The sequence below is a fragment of the Talpa europaea genome (assembly GCF_964194135.1).
Source record: "Talpa europaea genome assembly, chromosome: X".
NCBI classification, from domain to species: Eukaryota; Metazoa; Chordata; class Mammalia; order Eulipotyphla; family Talpidae; genus Talpa; species Talpa europaea.
The window spans coordinates 47,741,246-47,759,367 of NC_140081.1; the positions used below are offsets into that span (position 1 = coordinate 47,741,246).

Genomic DNA, 18,122 nt, shown 5'->3' on the forward strand with positions numbered 1-18,122 from the left:
ACCGCCTCTCCCCATCCTTTTGAGCAACACTCCTACGGCCTTTGAAATGTAACCATTTAAATTGACTGGCTCAGAATCTATCCATCAGCCTTGTAACCATTTTTGTACTAACAAAGTTGATTGAACTTTTTCAGACGCCATCGGCAGATATATTACCGCGACATTATTGGCAGTACCACTTCGGCAAAAATGTATCCGTCATGTGTGTGTTCTTTTTAACCTTCCGCTTTACTATTAAAAAACTCGAACGCTCCTGCCCCAGACCGTGCCCTGAGCGCGAGTCGGGTTGACAGGGTTGTTCGCATGCGCTTTCGACACAATCATGTTTGTCGCAATAGGCCCAGAGCGGAAGGGTACAGAAAATCTTGAGTTTTTGATTACAGTCATTTTGTTGCAATGCTGGTTACCGCGCTACCTCCGCGCTGGTACTTGATTGTAACAGAAAGTAGTTCCGGTCCGTGTTGTTTCGGCGGAGGAGCCGCCGCCGCCATTTCAAGACCGTGAGAGGTAGATGGCCAACTAGAGTTCCTAAGGTTGGAAGCTAGTAGCTGCCGCCGCCGCCTAAGCCTTCCTTATCACTGATACGGCTGTTGTTCTCTTACTACTACCTCTGGAAACATTCTTGCCAGCAGTGGCGGCAGCGGGACTCAGTTACCCCCTTCTCGCTCTCCCTCAAGAAGCTCCAGATGGCGTCTTCCGTGGGCAACGTGGCCGACAGCACAGGTACGGTGTCCCCTTCTACCTTGGCAGACACCCCGTGGGTGGTCTCGCGCTGTCCTCTTCCACTAATCACTCCCTTCCCTTTAGCCATCCCCATTACATTACTGGCATTGGCTGAGCTTTCCGTCTTCCACCGGCATCTGATCGGGGTTTCGCTGTCGTTCGCTCTTTAAACATTTCCTCTTTCTTGCTTTTTGCTTTCTCTCCTGCTTGCTTTTTAATCCCATCAATGTTTTGACGCTCTACTCTCTTGGGACGCTTCGAAGCACACGTGCGCGGTTAGAATATCTCGGAATGGACTGCGTTGGAATCCCTACCCTTTTCACTCTCCTTCGCAGTCCATTTCTCCCAACCCCAGTTTACCCACCTCTCTCCTTCCTCCTCCACGTCTGCCTCCAGCCCTTTCCCTTTACCCAGTTTTGGGCTTCTCTGTTAATCTAGGGCGGCGGGGAGGGGGTGCCATTCCGATGTAATCATATCCCCATTTTGCATCACCCAAGGGCGAGCGAAAATTCTTCGGTGTGCTACAAGTAACCTCGAGAAGAGGGGACTTTGAGCAGCAGCCGGCTGAGCAGCGCCTTCTTGGTCCCTTTGGTTGAGCTGCCCCTCTTTCGATAGGAAATTTCCAAGGGTTCCTTTGGCGTCGCCCAATTCCACTCGCTGCCCCCAGGCTGGATTTCCCACCCTGTTCTCCCTCCCTCCCTCCCTCCCGCGGGGAAACCACACCCTTTCCCTCAGGAGCTTGCCAGCGTTGCGGTCCATTTCCTATCCTTGGGGAGAAACCACCCTGGTGCTTGTGCTGTGGCGTTGACCACCCTGTCTGCCCAATTCCTGCTTTGTGTTACTTTCTCTCTGTATTCCTCCGCCGCCGCCTCTGGGTCTTCCATCCCCATTCTTTAGCTCAATATTTCTTTATTCATAGGTTTTGTTTTGTTTTGTTTTTTAAGTTTTCATCCCTGCTTGAAGAGTTTGTAAAGCAACTGGAGTGTAGCTGAAAAATTGCAAGGCCGATGCACTTTTAGACAATTAAGTCCAGAACATTTCGTACAAAAAAATACGAAAACAACCAAATTGTAGGAGTGTGCCCTTGAGCTGCTTCTCTATATTAAACGCTATTTGGGACGGGGCTGGGGTCGGGTCTTGGAATTAGGCTGAGGTTCTAGGATTTTCCACGAGGTTTTTTTTGTTGTTTGATTTTCTCCATTGAGACATGTCAGGGTTGTCTTGTTTTTGGACATTGTGCTGTAACCGATGACTCTTCAACCGTACCTTATCCATGACTGTATGTAGGTAGTGGGATTTATAGTGTTCCCCGCTCTCCTCCCAAGTGATTTTTAAAGATTTAAGATTATGTCCTAGATTTTGTACTAGCTTGCCCTTTTCTATGCATGTTATTTTGAGAAAGTTGTCATTTCAAGTGTGAAAGTATCAGATAAGAGGCTTTGACAAGTGTTAAAAGTAGAGACATATTTAAAATATAATTTTCTAGTGTCAGAGATGGAACCTCCTCTAGATGCGGATGCCATGCTCTGCTTTTGTGTTAGCGGTCAGCTGTGCTTTCTGTCAGGAAATTTACTTTGCTTTCCTAAGTATACATATCACTGGCCAGCTCTAGTGATGGGAGAGCCAGGTTCAATTTTGAGCTTGTCAATGTGACCTTGGGAGAATTTAAGTAATTTGTCCTTGGTTTCCCATTCCAACCCTCTAATGGAAGTGTATGGTCAAATTTCCAGTATTGGATCAGGGTTTAAGTATTTACAATGGGGATTTAGGCAGTTGGTTGTTTTCTCACTTTGGGATTTAGCTGTGTCCTTTCTTTATCTAAGTCACACAGCAAAGTGCTTTCATTTATTCGTCCTGTCCCTCTTTATCAAAGGTTTTTCTTTTTTTAGTAAATTCCCATTTTTAAAAATAATTGCAGTTGTTGGTAACTGCTTGATACATATATGTAGGGTTGTTAGCAATGTCTTCATCCTTTAGTCAGTGTCAGAACTCTTTTGGAAAACACTAATGTTAAATCTATGGGTGGGATTTTTGGGATGGTAAAAGGTCAATATATAACCTTGGATCTTTATTTTAAATATTTGATGACCCCTTTAAATATTTGCCTCTTGACTGATGAAATCATCTTGTTAATCAGCTGTTTTAAAATCAGCTGTTTTAAAAATAGCACCTTAAGTTTTTAGTTTTTCTGCCCCTTATGTCTGTCGCCCTTAATTTAAACAGTTACATTGTGAAATACACAAAATCATCAATATGCTTTTGAGAGTTAAAACAAATCTGGTGACCTCACGCAGGTTAAGAGATAGATTGTTACCAGTATGCTACCTCTAACCCTCAATCCAACCTAAGATGATGGACAAAGTATTAAGTTTTCCTCAGGTTGGTTATTCTGACACTATTAAACCTTTGCGACCTTGCAAAGCACATTTTATCATATTTTGTTCTGTATGTTAACTAAAGTATAAGGAATAACATTCAGTGAATCTTTACATAATCCTTCTGATTTATAAAGTACAAAATATTTTTTGCACATTAAATGTAATCTTATTTGAAAGTAAATACTTCTGTCTAGTCTGGGAAGGAAACTTAATGGGTGAATTCTAAAAATGCCAGTTATGCATCTGATGTTAACTTGGGGTATAAATTATGTACAGAACACTCTAGTGCTTTACATAGTTTCAAGCGTTTTCATCTTTAAGTTTAATATACCATATTTTTACATTTTTTTGTTTGCATTCTAACTTTTTGTTTTCCCCCCTCCTTCCCTCAAATGTTTTGATGATTCTCCAGAACCAACGAAACGTATGCTTTCCTTCCAAGGGTTAGCTGAGTTGGCACATCGAGAATATCAGGCAGGAGATTTTGAGGCAGCTGAGAGACACTGCATGCAGCTCTGGAGACAAGAGCCAGACAATACTGGTGTACTTTTATTACTTTCATCTATACACTTCCAGTGTCGAAGGCTGGACAGGTAGGAGATGTTGGGGGTACCTGCTGGTAATTGCTGCCTCTGGGTTCTGAGCTTGAGAAATGATACTTAACTATTTGAACTTGAAATTTTTCCAGTACTGGGTTTCAGCTGAGCCACCAACGTACATCTGCTTTCTTGCCCACTTGTGACATAGCCAGCTGTCAGCTTTTCTCCCTCCTTTTGTGGTGGTGGTTATATTATAGCTATGACTAGGGACCTTTTCTAGATCTTTCCACCTAGATCAACTGTTTTCTTAACTCTGTTCAGGTAATGAATTAGTATACATCTGAACATCTGGGCTCATCTTTGTAAGATGTATCAGCTTGAGGGACAGAAATGCTCAGAAATGATGGTGTGTAGGTGGTAGGAGGTGCATATGTGGTTCAAGTTGCAATTGCCATCATTAAGTTGTTACGATATGTTACTTTTAGCTAAGCAGCTGAATTAATCAAAAGGGAAAAATCTGTTCTTGTCCTTTTAATAAATTATCATTCTGGCTTATGTAGGCATTTGAAGATGTGTCATTAATAATTATCAACAAATGGAAAATGAGACTCATGCATATAGCATTTTCATTTTTTGATCTTAATGATGATGGTTCATAATGTGGCAGTTTGGTTAATACGGCTCCAGTAAGAATTTTATCTCAACAAGAAAGAAAAAGTGCTTCGATTTGAAATCTGGAATATCTGTACTTTTGAAAAACTTTGATTGCCAAAATTTTTCCTACTCTGCTCCAGTTAAAAGATAACGTGTTGTTACATAATTAGCAAAAACACAGGATCTTCAGAAACTGTTTGAGTTGCATATGGCCCATACCGTCTTCTGTAACGCATATACCCATGGATCAACACTTTTCGCCTTTTCCAGATCTGCTCACTTTAGCACTCTGGCAATTAAACAGAATCCTCTTCTGGCAGAAGCCTATTCGAATTTGGGAAATGTGTACAAGGAAAGAGGGCAGTTGCAGGAAGCAATTGAACATTACCGGCATGCATTGCGTCTCAAACCAGATTTCATCGATGGTTATATTAACCTGGCAGCCGCATTGGTAGCAGCAGGCGACATGGAAGGAGCAGTACAAGCATACGTCTCCGCTCTTCAGTACAATCCTGTGAGTAAAAATTTTAATGGTTATTATTTTCCCCTTCACAGAAGCCCATAAAGAAACACGGTTTGATATGACACTGAAATAGATATTTGTTTGGAATAAAGTCAAGAGTTTAGCAATGTTTGTCTAAGTAAAGTGCTGAAATTGCTTTGACCAGGTCTGGATCATGTTTAAAGAATTTCATTTTACCTAGTAATATTATAAACTCTACATGCATTTTATAATGCCCATAAAAAGTACAGAATACATGGCATTGTTTCCTTGGGTTGTTTTGATTAAATTAGGATAAATTCTCATGGGTGTTTGCAGCAGTTGATTGATTTTCAAGGAATGGTGGATAAAGGGTCTTAATCTGTAATATAAAATGGCTAAAACTAATAATGCCAATATATGAATCAGCAACATGAAAACTAAGCTGCAAAATTAGTTCCACGATATCTTATTCTATTTTCTTGGAACATAATTAGAAGTGATGGAGTTTTTTGGATTTTTTTTTTCAATTCCCCAAAAAAATAACCAAAGGAAACTTTATTCTCAGAACTTTTGATGTAGTTAGGGAAAGAAGATAGATATGAACTTAAGAGGGATTGTAGGAATCCAGAAAAAAAATTTTAAGAATATATTTCTAAGCTACATCAGCACATAGTTTTATAACAACCCTGCAAGTGGTTAATAATTAACTATTATAACTACCATATTTTGAAAGTGTATGATGTGCTCAGACTCTGTCAACCACGTCGGATGATGGTCTTAATGTTCAGTGTTTCTTCAAAGTAGATGGTTATATTCCCAGTTTTACCAATTTAAGCAAGAAAACAAGCTCAGGTGTTGTGTAACTTTCTTGGGATCACACAGCAAGTAATGGTGAAGGAGATGTTAAAACTTGAGCCCCTGTGTATCTTGAAAGCTAACCTTGATGGGAGAAGAAATAAAATACTAAAAGGTGATAGTGTGCCCGGAGGGAACCCACCCCTCTACGCAGCCCTTGAGTACAGTTTGAAAAATCATTGATCATATCTTGCTGTTTCTTAATCCTTTTATAGACTAGGAAGCTGAAGCTTAATTTAGTATTTGCTCAAGATCTGAAATCGCTTTTTATCAAGTCATCTGTTAACAATTTAATCTTGTCAGTTAATTTTTTCCCCTAAAGGTTTATTATTTATTTATGAACACAAGAACTGGGGTATAGGCTGGAGGTGCGGGGTGTGAGAGGATTCAGCAGAGACAGAGTGGGGAGCAGAACAGGCAGGTCTACAGAAATACACTGCTGAGGGAAGCAGCAGGCAAGACTGGAGAGGTCTGCTGTGCCTTGTGGGTTAGCTCCCTGGTGGGGGATAGAACTCATGCGGCAGTGGCTGGTGATAGCTTGATAGCACCTAGACTTTAACTCCTGTGCCACCATAGAGGCCCCTTGTCAGTTAATTTTGACAGTTTAAAATTTTTGATTTTTTTATTCATTGTTTTTTGTTATGGATACAGTGAAAAGTCTACCAGCTACCCTTGTTGGAGATAGCTAGGAAAACTGATTTCTAGTGTATCATTTCAGAGACACTCAGTGCACACATATTTGAATTTGAGTGACCTTTTATAATTTTTATTGCAGTACTATCTAGCTCTAATTACCCACTAAAGTTTTAGGGAACCCTGCATGTGTTTCCACTGGGCCTTGGACCCTGTTCTTGCCAAGGCTCAAGGCTCACCTGTGCACCTACTTGTACATTGAGTTCTTTTCTTTTATTAATCAGGGTTAATTCCACCCTTTACTTGTTGATCTCTGATGTAGACTCACTTGTGCCCTCTTACTCAGCTGTGACCCCAAACATCTTGAACTCTGATCCCCTTGGCTCAGGTTTCCAGCTGCCTACATATATAGCAGAGCAGTCATTGTTACTGTCAGCATACCAAACTGTTGGCGTATGTTGAGAAGGGAAAACTAGCGTGGGAGACAGAATCATGCTTTTCAAAATCCAACCTGTTAACAGGAAGCTTATCTTTGTGCCCTTCTCCTTGAAGGCATTGAACAGCTATATTGAACAGCTGTGCAGTCCTCTCTGGTTCTACATTTTTTTTTAAGATTTATTTATTTATGCATACAAGAACTGGGGTACAGGCCAGAGGTGTAAGGGTTGACAGGATTCACCAGAGACAGAGTGGGGAACAGAACAGGTGGATTGACAGAAATACACTGCTGAGGGAAGCAGCGGGTGAGTCAGGAGAGGTCTGCTGTGCCATGTGGGTAGTCCCTGGCCGGCCGGGGATCGAACTTGTGCTGCAGTGGCTGCAGATAGCTTCATAGTGCTGTGCTTAACCCCTTGCACCACCCAGGAGGCCCCTGGTTCTACATTTCTTTTTTTTTTTTTTTAAAGATTTATTTATTTATTTATACAAGCACTGGGTATAGTCAGAAGTGCGGGAGGGTGAGAGAAGTCACCAGAGCCAGAACAGGCAGACTGATGAAATACACTGCTGAGGGGAGCAGCAGGCGTGGTAGGAGAGGTCTGTGGCACCATGTGGGACCCTTGCCGGCGGCCTGGGGATAGAACTGGCACTGCAGAGGCTGCGGGCAGCTTTGCAGCCCAGCGCTCAACCGCTGTGTCACCAGGGGAGGCCCAGGTTCTACATTTCTAATAGTGGCAGGTGCTGCTTTATAAACTCTCTTTACCGGTAAGAATAAAAAAGGGATTGTGCAAGCTGACTTGGTTTCGCCTAAATATATATACACCATTGTGATCATGTTTTAATTTATTTTAGGATATTTATTCTTAACTCATTAGCTTACTGTCAAATGCCTTTGTCTATTCAGTACCGACGTCTTTTTTTAAAATTTATTTATGCATACAAGAACTGGGGTACAGGCCAGAGGTGTGTGGAGGGGGTGAGAGGACCCACCAGAGTAGGGAATAGAACAGGCGGATCTACTGAAATACACTGCTGAGGGGAGCAGTGGGCGAGACAGGAGAGGTCTGCTGTGCCATGTGGGTAGCTCCCTGGCTGGCCAAGGATCAAACTCTTACTACAGAGGCTGCGTATAGTTTCATAGTGCTGTGCTTAACCCTTTGTGCCACCAGGGAGGCCCATGACAGAGAATCTTGAGTGAGTTACTACATTGTGCTCTTGTTGGCATGAAATGTTGGCTTGAATCATAGATGTGTAGTTGGCATACTGTGAAAAATAAAGAAATGTAGGTTAGTTTTGTTTTGTAGCAGTGAAAAGGAAGAAAAGGGTAGTATTCTTTGTAATCCTTGATTTTATTATTATTTTTTTTAAGATTTATTTGTTTATTTATACTAGCACTGGGTACAGTCAGAAGCGCGGGAGGGTGAGCGAATTCACCAGAGCCAGATCTGGGAGCAGAGCAGGTAGAGGTCGGCAGGAGAGGTCTGCACACCATGTGGGACCCTCGCCTGGCGGCCAGGGATGGAACCGGTGCTGCAGAGGCTGCGGGCAGCTTCGCAACCCAGTGCTCAACTGCTGCGCCACCGGGAAGGCCCCAATCCTTGATTTTAGTGGTGTTTATCTTTTGAAGTTAATGGTATGTCAATTTAGAAGGTATTCTGTTAGTTGATTATAGAAATTATAAAATGTTGAGCTGTTTAATATTTTTACATTCTGAATTGTCTTCTGTAATGTTGGATGATTTGATAATTTCACTAAGATTTTAGTCCATATTTGAAGGTACTATTGCAGATGGTAATCTTTCACATGATGGCTCACCAGAGTTGCCCATATCCAGAAATCCTTTTCATGAATTAAGTATAAAATTGTACCTTGTAAAATGGCTATCACCCAGAGTTCCTCAAGGATTTCTGTTTCTGAGTTTCTTGGTTGTTGAACCATTGCTTCTGCATGCATAGAACCAAGAGCTGCTGTCATCCTAACCAACACATGTCACTGTCACATCATTTGTTACTGTCTCAAGCCTCAGCTAAACCATGGAAATCCATAAATTTCTTTCCGTTCTGCTTTTTTGTTAAGTTTTCCATACAAATGTCATATTTAAATAATTGAGAGCTTATTGTGCTTGCAGTGCTTTGTTTGGAATTGGGGGGATATGTTGGTTGTGGGGGGCGGGGGATATGGATTATAAAGAACAGGACCTGACTCATAAAGGAAAAAAAGATGTAAGCTCCTTGGGTGATTATTGTTAGAGAGTATTAATCAGAAGATTTTCTCGAGTGGGTGCTTATAACCTAAGCATTCTGTAGGAAGGTAAATAGCAAGTAGACTTCCTTGGCTGAAGTGGTGAGTCAAGTAGTAACAAGAAGTGAGTAGTATGGAGAGTCAATTGGAAGATTTAGAAAGAATAGAGAGGCCCAGGAGTTTGAATTTAATTTGAGAGGCAATTCAGAACTACTGTAAGTTTTTGTCTGCCTGATTTTACTTCACATGCATGTATGTAGATGTTGTGTGTGGGGGTGGGGTCTCTAGGAGGAAAGGCAGGAAATAGATACTATCTTAGGGGAGGGGTGGTTTTACAGGAAATTCTCACTCATTTCCATATCTTTACCTTTATTCATACTACTTTCCCTTGTCTACAACACCCTCCTCCTTAGCCTGTTAAAGTCCTGTTAATCCTTTAAGGGCTAGCTTTAATTTCACCTTTGCATTTATTTACTTCTCTAAAATTCCTTACCACCATGTAGGTATTTGATATGCATATGCCCGGTCTGTCTTTCCTCATAGATTTTAAGCCCCTTTAGGATAAGGATTCTATTCATTTTTGTTCTTACAGTTCCAGGTATATTATTGAATTGAGTAAATCTTTGCATAAAAGGCATTAACCTGGGAATGAATAAAATGGGCCAGGTTTGAGAAATGTGATTCTTGTAGCAGATTTGATGAATGAAGCAGAATTGATGTCTAAGGTTTTGAACTTTTGGGAGAATAGTGGTGTCCTTGAATTTTCTAGAAACAGTCTGATTTTGTATGCTATAATGGATCTAGATGATATAGCTAAATATAGATAGGTGCACTTGGATGGTAATCACCCAGGAATTTATAGAAACTGGAGGATAAATTTAGGCAGCAGTTGGCTAATGTGTGTGGCACATTATGGTCCTTGTTGGAGAATGATGGCAAGACTTCTGACTTTTTTTTAAAGATTTATTTATTTATACAAGAACCGGGGTACAGTCCAGATGAGCGGGAGGGTGAGAGGATTCACCAGAGACAGAGCGGGGAACAGAACAGGCAGACTGACGAAATACACTGCTGAGGGGAGCAGCGGGCGTGACAGGAGTGGTCTGCTGTGCCATGTGGGATCCTCGCCAGCCAGCGGGGATTGAACCGGTGCTGCAGAGGCTGCGGGACAGCTTCACAGCGCTGCGCTCAACCGCCTGTGCCACCAGGGGAGGCCCCTTCTGACTTTTGTTAATATTATATATATACTTTACATATTGTTCATTTTTGTGTTGGTTCATGGGTGAATTGGTGGTTGGAGACTTCTGTTTTTTTTTTTTTTTAAGATTTATTTATTTATTTATGCATACAAGAACTGGGGTACAGGCCAGAGGTACAGGGGGTGAGAGGATTCACCAGAGAGAGTGGGGAGCAGAACAGGTGGGTCTACTGAAATACACTGCTTAGGGGAGCAGTGTACGAGAGAGGAGAGTCTGCTGCGCCATGTGGGTTTGGCTCCCTGGCTGGGGATTAGCGCTGAGATTTTAACCCTGCACCACTAGGGAGGCCCCAAGGGAGACTTATGATTTTTATGACTCAGAAAAGGCATAGGAATTGGTAAATATCCAAAGATGTTTAGCCACAATAATCTAGTATAGTTGAATGATCGTGTATGAACAGATTATTCAGTTACGGTCTCTCAAAACAGAGGGGTAGTCCTTAAAGTTTAGGGGGAAAAAGCAAGATTATAGAGTTAATTACTTCTAAGAGCATAAATAGGGTTAAAAAGTGCTTAGACTCATTAGAGGAGGATAAATCTGTAATAAGATTAATGGTACCTATGATGTTTTGAGGATTAGTATTAGCCTTTTGTGCTTGAGTTCATCGGAGACAGTGATTCTTTCCCCAAAATACAAGTCATCACTGCTCAGTGGACAGACAGACTGGATAGATCATGGAGCTGATGTATTGTCAATCACAAGGGTGCTCTGAGGCAGTCTATTTGCTGGTTGAATTTTGGTTCACCTGATGATGGTAATATTCGATCTCAAACGCTCTTTATTTTTTTTAACAAGATTTTAAAAAAGATTTGTGTTTTTTATTTATGCATACAAGCACTGGGGTGTAGGCCCAGAGGTGTGAGGGGTGGGGTGGATGGTGAGATGATTCACCAGAGACAGAGTGGGGGAGCAGAACAGGCCGGTCTACTGAAATACACTGTTGAGGGGAGCAGTGGGTAAGATGGGAGAGGTCTGTTGTGCTATGTGGGTCATTCAGCTCCCTGGCTGGGGATAGCTTGATAGCACTGAGACTTTAACCCCTGTGCTAGCAGGGAGGTTCTCAAAAGCTTTTTATCAATAAAATTAATCTCCTAATCCTGGAAATCGTAATACAGTTAGTTGCACATTGACTAATATAGATGATGATACTTTGACACAATTGATGAAATTTTGACACTATAGAAGATTTAAGACTTTTGAACCCATGGAACAGTTCAGCGTGATAAGCTCTGCTCCTTACTATCATTGTCTCTGCTTGTTGACTGATTGATTTGACTGACAAAGGCAAACAAGGACAAATGAAAATTTCAGCTCGCTTTTCTGACGCTTCCTTCATACTGACAAATGGACTGGTGAGTCAGATGACTAGCAACACAGTCACGCTGCTAATAAAAAGCAGAGTCAACTGCTTTTCATTATTCACTCACTCAACTCTAATGGCGCTTAATGCTAATGAGTTATCTAGTGGCAGGTGCCAGCATTGAAGCTTTGCTTAGATGGTAAGCTTTCTAAAGTGAAATGAAGTCAAGGTTTCTAAATATGCCTGACAGCCTAAGGGTAGGTAGGGTAGGTTCGCTAATTGTTAATGAGGGAAAAAATACTTTTTTTCCACTATGGAAGTTTTGGCTCTTGATATAGGACTGAGTTGTCATATTTTAAAACAAAATTGTTGAACAAATAGTTGATTCTTTATTTTTTTAACATGACTGACTTTGGGGGAGAGGAGACGCTATATAACAATATGTAAAACTCCTGAGTAGGTCTGGAGTGTCACCTTCTAGTGAAACACATTCATCGTTCCTTTTATATTGATGGATTCAGACCCATTCTCATAAAAAAATGGTTATTAATATATAGTTGATTTAATATCTACCACATTCATAACTTTTCATTTATATTTTTGTGTCCCTCCACTTATTTCCCCCTCATTTTCTGTCTTCTCTGGTTTTAGTGAGCATTTTATGATTTCTTCTTTTAAGTGATTAATTCCCCCTTCCACTTTTACTGAATTTTGCCAATCATTTATTCAACTATATGACTTTGGGATTAGGTTTTTATATCTTAATAGCTGTTATGTATTCCACTGAGTATATATTCCACAATTTATCCTGTCATCTGTCATTGGGCATTTAGGCTATTCCCATAACTTGGCTGTTGTGAATAGTGCTGCTATGAATGTTGGAGTGCATACATCTTGTTATGTTAGTTGTTGTCATATTTGTTGGGTAAATACCTAGCAGTGATGTTGCTGGATCATAATGGTATTTCCATTTTTAATTTCTTGAGGAATCTCCATACTGTTTTCCATAGAGGCTGCACCAAGTTACATTCTCACTAAGAGTGGGTTTTTGTTTTTCTCCACATCCTTGTCAATATTTGCTTCCAGTCTTTTGATACAGGCCATTCCCACAGGGGTGAGGTGATATCTCATTGTCGTTTTGATATGCATTTCCCTTATAATAAATGATGAGCTTTTTTTTTTTTTTTTTCATGTGCCTGTAGACCATCTGGATGTCTTCTTTGGAGAAGTGTCTAGTTAGGTCTTTTGCCCACTTCTTGACTGGGTTGTTTTTTGTTGAGTTGTTTTGAGTTCTTGATCTATTTTGGACATTAACCTGTTGGACATGTGAAGTGTAAATATCTTCTCCCAGTCATTAGGTTGCTGTTTTTTTTGTGTGTGTGTCTGTTTCTTTAATAGTACAAAACCTTTTTAGTTTGAGATAGTCCCATTTGTTTATTTTTGCTTTTGTTTCCCTTGCAGTTGTGTCCCCAACTACATATCTGTGGTTGATGTTTAGGAATGTGTTTTTTTTCTTACATATTTTATGGTCTCTAATCCATTTTGAACTAATTTTTTAAACACGTTTCTTCAGCAGAAGGTACGAATATTCACAGCGAGTGCGATCAATAATTTCATAAGTAACTTTGTGCCAGTTCAGGTGAGGCTTAACTAACAAAATAGTTTTTGCAACTTTTTGGTGTTGAGAATGAGGGATTGATTATGGGTCTTAAGGTTGTCAAGAAGTATCTTTGGTTGACAAGATAAAATGACAGGGAACTAGGTGCTTAAAAGTAATTTATTTTTGGTGGGCGAAGTATAATTAATGACAGTACCTCTGGATTTCTAGGATTTGTACTGTGTTCGCAGTGACCTGGGGAACCTGCTCAAAGCCCTGGGTCGCTTGGAAGAAGCCAAGGTAGGTGTTTGATAGAACACATTTAAACATCAGTGTTATGAAAACTTGTACTTTTTGCCAAGTCTTCAACTCTTCACTGAGCTATCTTCACAAAACAGTCCTATGAAACTGAGGAAAACTGACGGCATGAATCACCTCAGACTAGAGCAGGGCCAGGCTTTGGCACATCTGTTCTAAATCTGGGGGTAAAGCAAGAACCTGAACATTTTGGAGCCTTTCTGCCAAGCTAGATCATCTTTGTAACAATGGGCTCCGTCATGATCTTATGTGGGAATAAATAACATTCCTTCAAATCTGAGGCTTGCCTGCTGGTGACAAGCAGAGCGCCTGTGATTTGGCTCAAGACTCCTATATGATGCAGGTGCCATTGAAAATGCTGCTCTTCTAAGTCCTTTGTGGCTTGTAAGTCGAGAAGAATTTCATCCAAATGTTACCCTGTAATACCGGCATTTAAAATTCTTATTTAACCTTCCTCCCTTCATCTTCCTCACCCTTTTTACAGTGGAAGAAAGGCTATTAAAATGATTGCAAATTAATAATTGGAATGTCCTGCCCCTTCTTGTCCCCACTCCTTCCCCCAAAATCCTTTTTCTTCTTTTCCAGTCCTAGTTGTCTACCTTCTTTTCTTTCTTACTTCCTTCTTTTATTCCTCCCCATCCCACCTCCTTAAAAAATAAGTCAGAAGGACAAAGCTGGTTTGTTTGGGAAATGGACTGATCGAAAGAAAACTTGCCAAAGTGGAAAGGTGGCTTTTAGCATTCTGTATTTCCAAATAATGAATTTGAACACCAGGTTGGGTTAATGAAAGCTTTTGGTATAATTTTTAAATTAAACTTACAAATGAATTGTCTTGTTACAAGCCACCTTACGCAACCGCGCTGCAGGGGTGAGGAGTGGGGAGAAACCAGAATGCTTCTGAAACTCCCACCTGTTGCTCTGAGCCCCACGCGCATGCTAATGCGTGGAGTGTATGCGCAGCGTAGCTGTCTGTTTGACTGCTTCATCCAGGGAGGGAGAAGGCTTTTCAGCACCATATAATGTTAAAAGGCACTAGTTTTAAGTGCATAGCCCATAAATTCTGCTGACACTTTGGATTAACCTTATACATGTTTCCAGCTAATGAATTGTAATTGATTTCAATCTTAGCTGATAAATCTAATTGGTAATTTATAGAACAAATATTTGATAAGCTCCTATTAATTATCACCCCACCAAGCGGACAGCTAACATGAATTGCACTTCACTGCAGCTTTAGAGATCGGTTTAGGCTGAGACATTGCGCCTGCCTTAGGTTGCTGACTTCTTTATTTCAGAGCTCTGGAGACACCTAGTTTGAAAAGTGTTATTCTGTTTTTGTGAGAACTTAGCAAACAAGAAAATACTCTTGAGTGAAATGCAATGTATTTCTTTTGTAATCAGTGCATTTGTAAATTCAAGCCAGCATATTCCTAGTAGATGGAGGCAAAATTAAGTTGTCTTTGTAGAAAATGAAGAGCCTTTCTTCCAGCAAAAATCCCTGCTGTATGCAATAGCCCTGATTAACCCTCTCCCTTCTGCATGTCTCCCATATTACAGACTTGAGACTGTCCTCATTCCCATATGTAATAGACATCCAAAGAATTTCAATTGCTTTGTTGAACTTTTACTAATGATCTTGTTTTTATTTTCTCTCTTGTTTTTGGTTTTTCACCATTGATATTGTATTTAGAAGGTTTCAGGTGGGTGAAACCTCCTATTCCATGCGTAAGGTGCCTCGCTGAAGGGAGCTCGAGGCCTGGATCTAGGGCAGACACACACCTCCTCCTCTTCCAGCAAGGAACGCAACGAAAAGTCACATGATGAGAAATATGGTAACGGGTTTGTAACTGCCACAGCAAAACAATTTGCCTCCATGCCTGAATCTTCTGTCTTGTGGCTTCAGAAACAGCTTAAGATAATTTTATTTACAAGCAAGTTATGTAAGAGAATGTTTTATACTATAGCCACAATTCTATCAAAGATAAGTAAAAGTTAATTGATATTAAAAATTATTAGAGATAATATACTAGTAAAAGCTTCTAACTCTTCTTGTTGTTCATTTTTTCCTTTTTTCTTCTTTGTTTGGATTGCAGCATTCTGCTCTTCTGATGATGCGCTGTGACCCTGCAGTAGCGCAAAGGCTGCGCAGCGTTTAATGCGCAATGCGTGCGAATGAGCCCCTGTGAACGGTTGACTAGATGAGTAATCTGATTGACTGGCTCCCTCAGTCCTATTCTGTAGCCTTTTTGGATAAAATTGGGTTTTCACATATCTCAAGTCCAACTAATCTCATTAAACAAATATTCTCTATGGGCCTGTCTAGTAGATTAATGGATCTGGTTGGCCGTTTGCTGCGTCTAGGGGTGTTCTATGTAGCGCAGCAGTTCGCAGCGATTGCGCAGAGCGATGCTGTTAGGTTGCGCAAGCGATGTTTGCGCTCGCATTACAGGGACCTCAACCTAGGTGCAATCCTGTCATACGAGGTTTTAGCTTCAGGGCCCCTTGGGAGACAGGTAATCTGACTTGGCAGAGAAACATTATCCTCTTCAGTAGCATGGTTTTGATGTTAGTGAGGAACTTTATTGTTTAGAGCAGCATTTCCCAAAATGTGTCTTATTGTATTCTAATAAAATGCCCAGTGAAAGAAAAGTTCGATGATCAGTTAAGTTCAGGGAATCCTGTATTATATAAAAGACTTAGGAAAGTCCTGTTCCCTGTTTATCTAGTTCTGTCCAGTTTATCTAATTTATTTGTTCATGAAATACTTTTTCCAGTGATAACTATTAACACCTTGTAGAACACACTTAGGGAAAAGGGAGGGTGAAGGTGGGAAAATTGTCCTTAAGTGTTGCCTTTTAGAGATCACTTGAAAATATAGTAAGAGTCCTTGGGTGTTTAGATAAGTCTACCATAACCTTAAGAGAGCTGACTTCCCAGATAGTCCCAGTGTAAGGTTTGGTCATTGGTTGGCAGAACTGAACATGGTGGTTTGCACTTGGGTTCTGGTGGCGCAGGCGCAGGAGCAGCCAGCTGTGGCAGCGCATTAGTTTTGGCGCAAGCGAGCCTATGCTGCAGGGTCACTTTTGGCTGGTCAGAGAAGAAATAATGATATCACCTTCTTCCCCCCCCCCAATCTTTTTTTTTTCCCCCTTTACAAATTTTCCCCTTTCCCTTTACCTCCTTCCCCCTCCCATCTTCTTTCATTAACCCCTCCTAAGGCATGTTATTTGAAAGCAATTGAGACGCAACCGAACTTTGCAGTAGCTTGGAGTAATCTTGGCTGTGTTTTCAATGCACAAGGGGAGATTTGGCTTGCAATTCATCATTTTGAAAAGGTTAGTCATTAAATTAATAATTGGTATTAATGAAGTGCTTATGTGTGCAGGGTGTTTTTACTAGAACCAAATAATAGAGTTCACTTAACAAGATATCTGTTTCTCTGGCAGTATTAAAGCATTTGTTGGATGATATCTGATATGGCAGTTTCCAATTTTGCATTGAAAGAACTTTAGTAGTTAAAATCATTTTTAATGGGTGTCTTTACTATAAAAAGATCTTGTGGTATCTAAATTACAAAAAGAACTACTTCAATGAACAAATGTTAGTAATTTAAATAAAGCCCATTTTATAAAAAACAAAATACCTTGGTGAAAAGGCTGATTTCAGGTATGAGGCAGGAAATGTAGAAAATTAATCTAGAGTGCTCTGTCATACCAGAAAGCCAAGGAAGCTTTGAATATTGCTTAATGAATGTCAAAAGGCGTAGGAGGCAACTGGAGGAGGCTATTTCTGACTAAAACTGAGACTTGAGCATCAATAGGAATAATAACTCGAATATATTAAAGCTTACATGTTTAAATCCATGAGTTCATAATTGTACTAAAAATAAATTTATGATGTTTTGGAAGATAAGTAGCAGCTGATTTTGTTCTTTTTTTTTTTTTTTTAAAGATTTATTTATTTATTTATACAAGCACTGGGTACAGTCAGAAGCGCGGGAGGGTGAGAGAATTCACCAGAGCAGAACAGGCAGATGGATGAAGTACACTGCTGAGGGGAGCAGTGGGCGGCAGGAGAGGTCTGCGCACCATGTGGGACCCTCGCTGGTGGCCGGGGATCGAACCGGCGCTGCAGAGGTTGCGGGCAGCTTCGCAGCCCAGGGCTCAACCGCTGCGCCACCAGGGAGGCCCAGTAGCAGCTGATTTTGAAAACTAGTCAGAAAGGGAAGAATACAGCATTTGTCTTTTCTGTATGAAGTGGACCTCAGGGTAACACAGTAATTGATGAGGGAAAGATTCTTTTTGTGGAGGTATTCCATCTAATAAATGAAGAAAGAATGATAGAAGAGTATCACCATTAATAGATTTAGGCATTTATCAGTGGCAAAAAAGGAGACACAACCAGACATTATGTACCATGTGATAGAAGTAAATAGTTCCTCCAGTGAAGTGATGCAAAAAAGAGAAAACGCAAATCTGAAAATCTGATACATTGGTAGCTCTAGCATTTTACAGGAAATGCATGGGACTTTATCAGAAATTAGACCACTGAATGGGTATTTGATACTAAGGAATTGCTATCAATTTTTTTGTAGGTATGATACTAGTATTGTGGTTAGGTTGGTAGGAAAAAGTGTTCTTGGAAAGATCAATCTTATTTAATCTATATTCCAACCTAACTCTTCCCTTTTCCTAGATCATTTG

At 40.6% G+C, this 18,122-nt stretch overlaps 1 protein-coding gene across 2 annotated transcripts in view; it reads left to right on the forward strand.

Annotated features, from left to right (window-relative positions):
• Nucleotides 1-686: 686 nt before the first annotated feature.
• Nucleotides 687-18,122, forward strand: part of OGT (O-linked N-acetylglucosamine (GlcNAc) transferase) — a gene marked incomplete at both ends in the record, with an annotated part of 40,752 nt that continues 23,316 nt past the window's right edge. The window contains 5 exons of one of the 2 annotated variants that reach the window (XM_084259082.1): nucleotides 687-723; nucleotides 3,514-3,694; nucleotides 4,565-4,808; nucleotides 13,333-13,401; nucleotides 16,638-16,754. In XM_084259082.1, the coding sequence (XP_084115208.1) occupies nucleotides 687-723; nucleotides 3,514-3,694; nucleotides 4,565-4,808; nucleotides 13,333-13,401; nucleotides 16,638-16,754 (648 nt within the window). The remainder of the gene's footprint in view (nucleotides 724-3,513; nucleotides 3,695-4,564; nucleotides 4,809-13,332; nucleotides 13,402-16,637; nucleotides 16,755-18,122) is intronic. The other variant, XM_084259083.1, reaches the window with a different exon arrangement.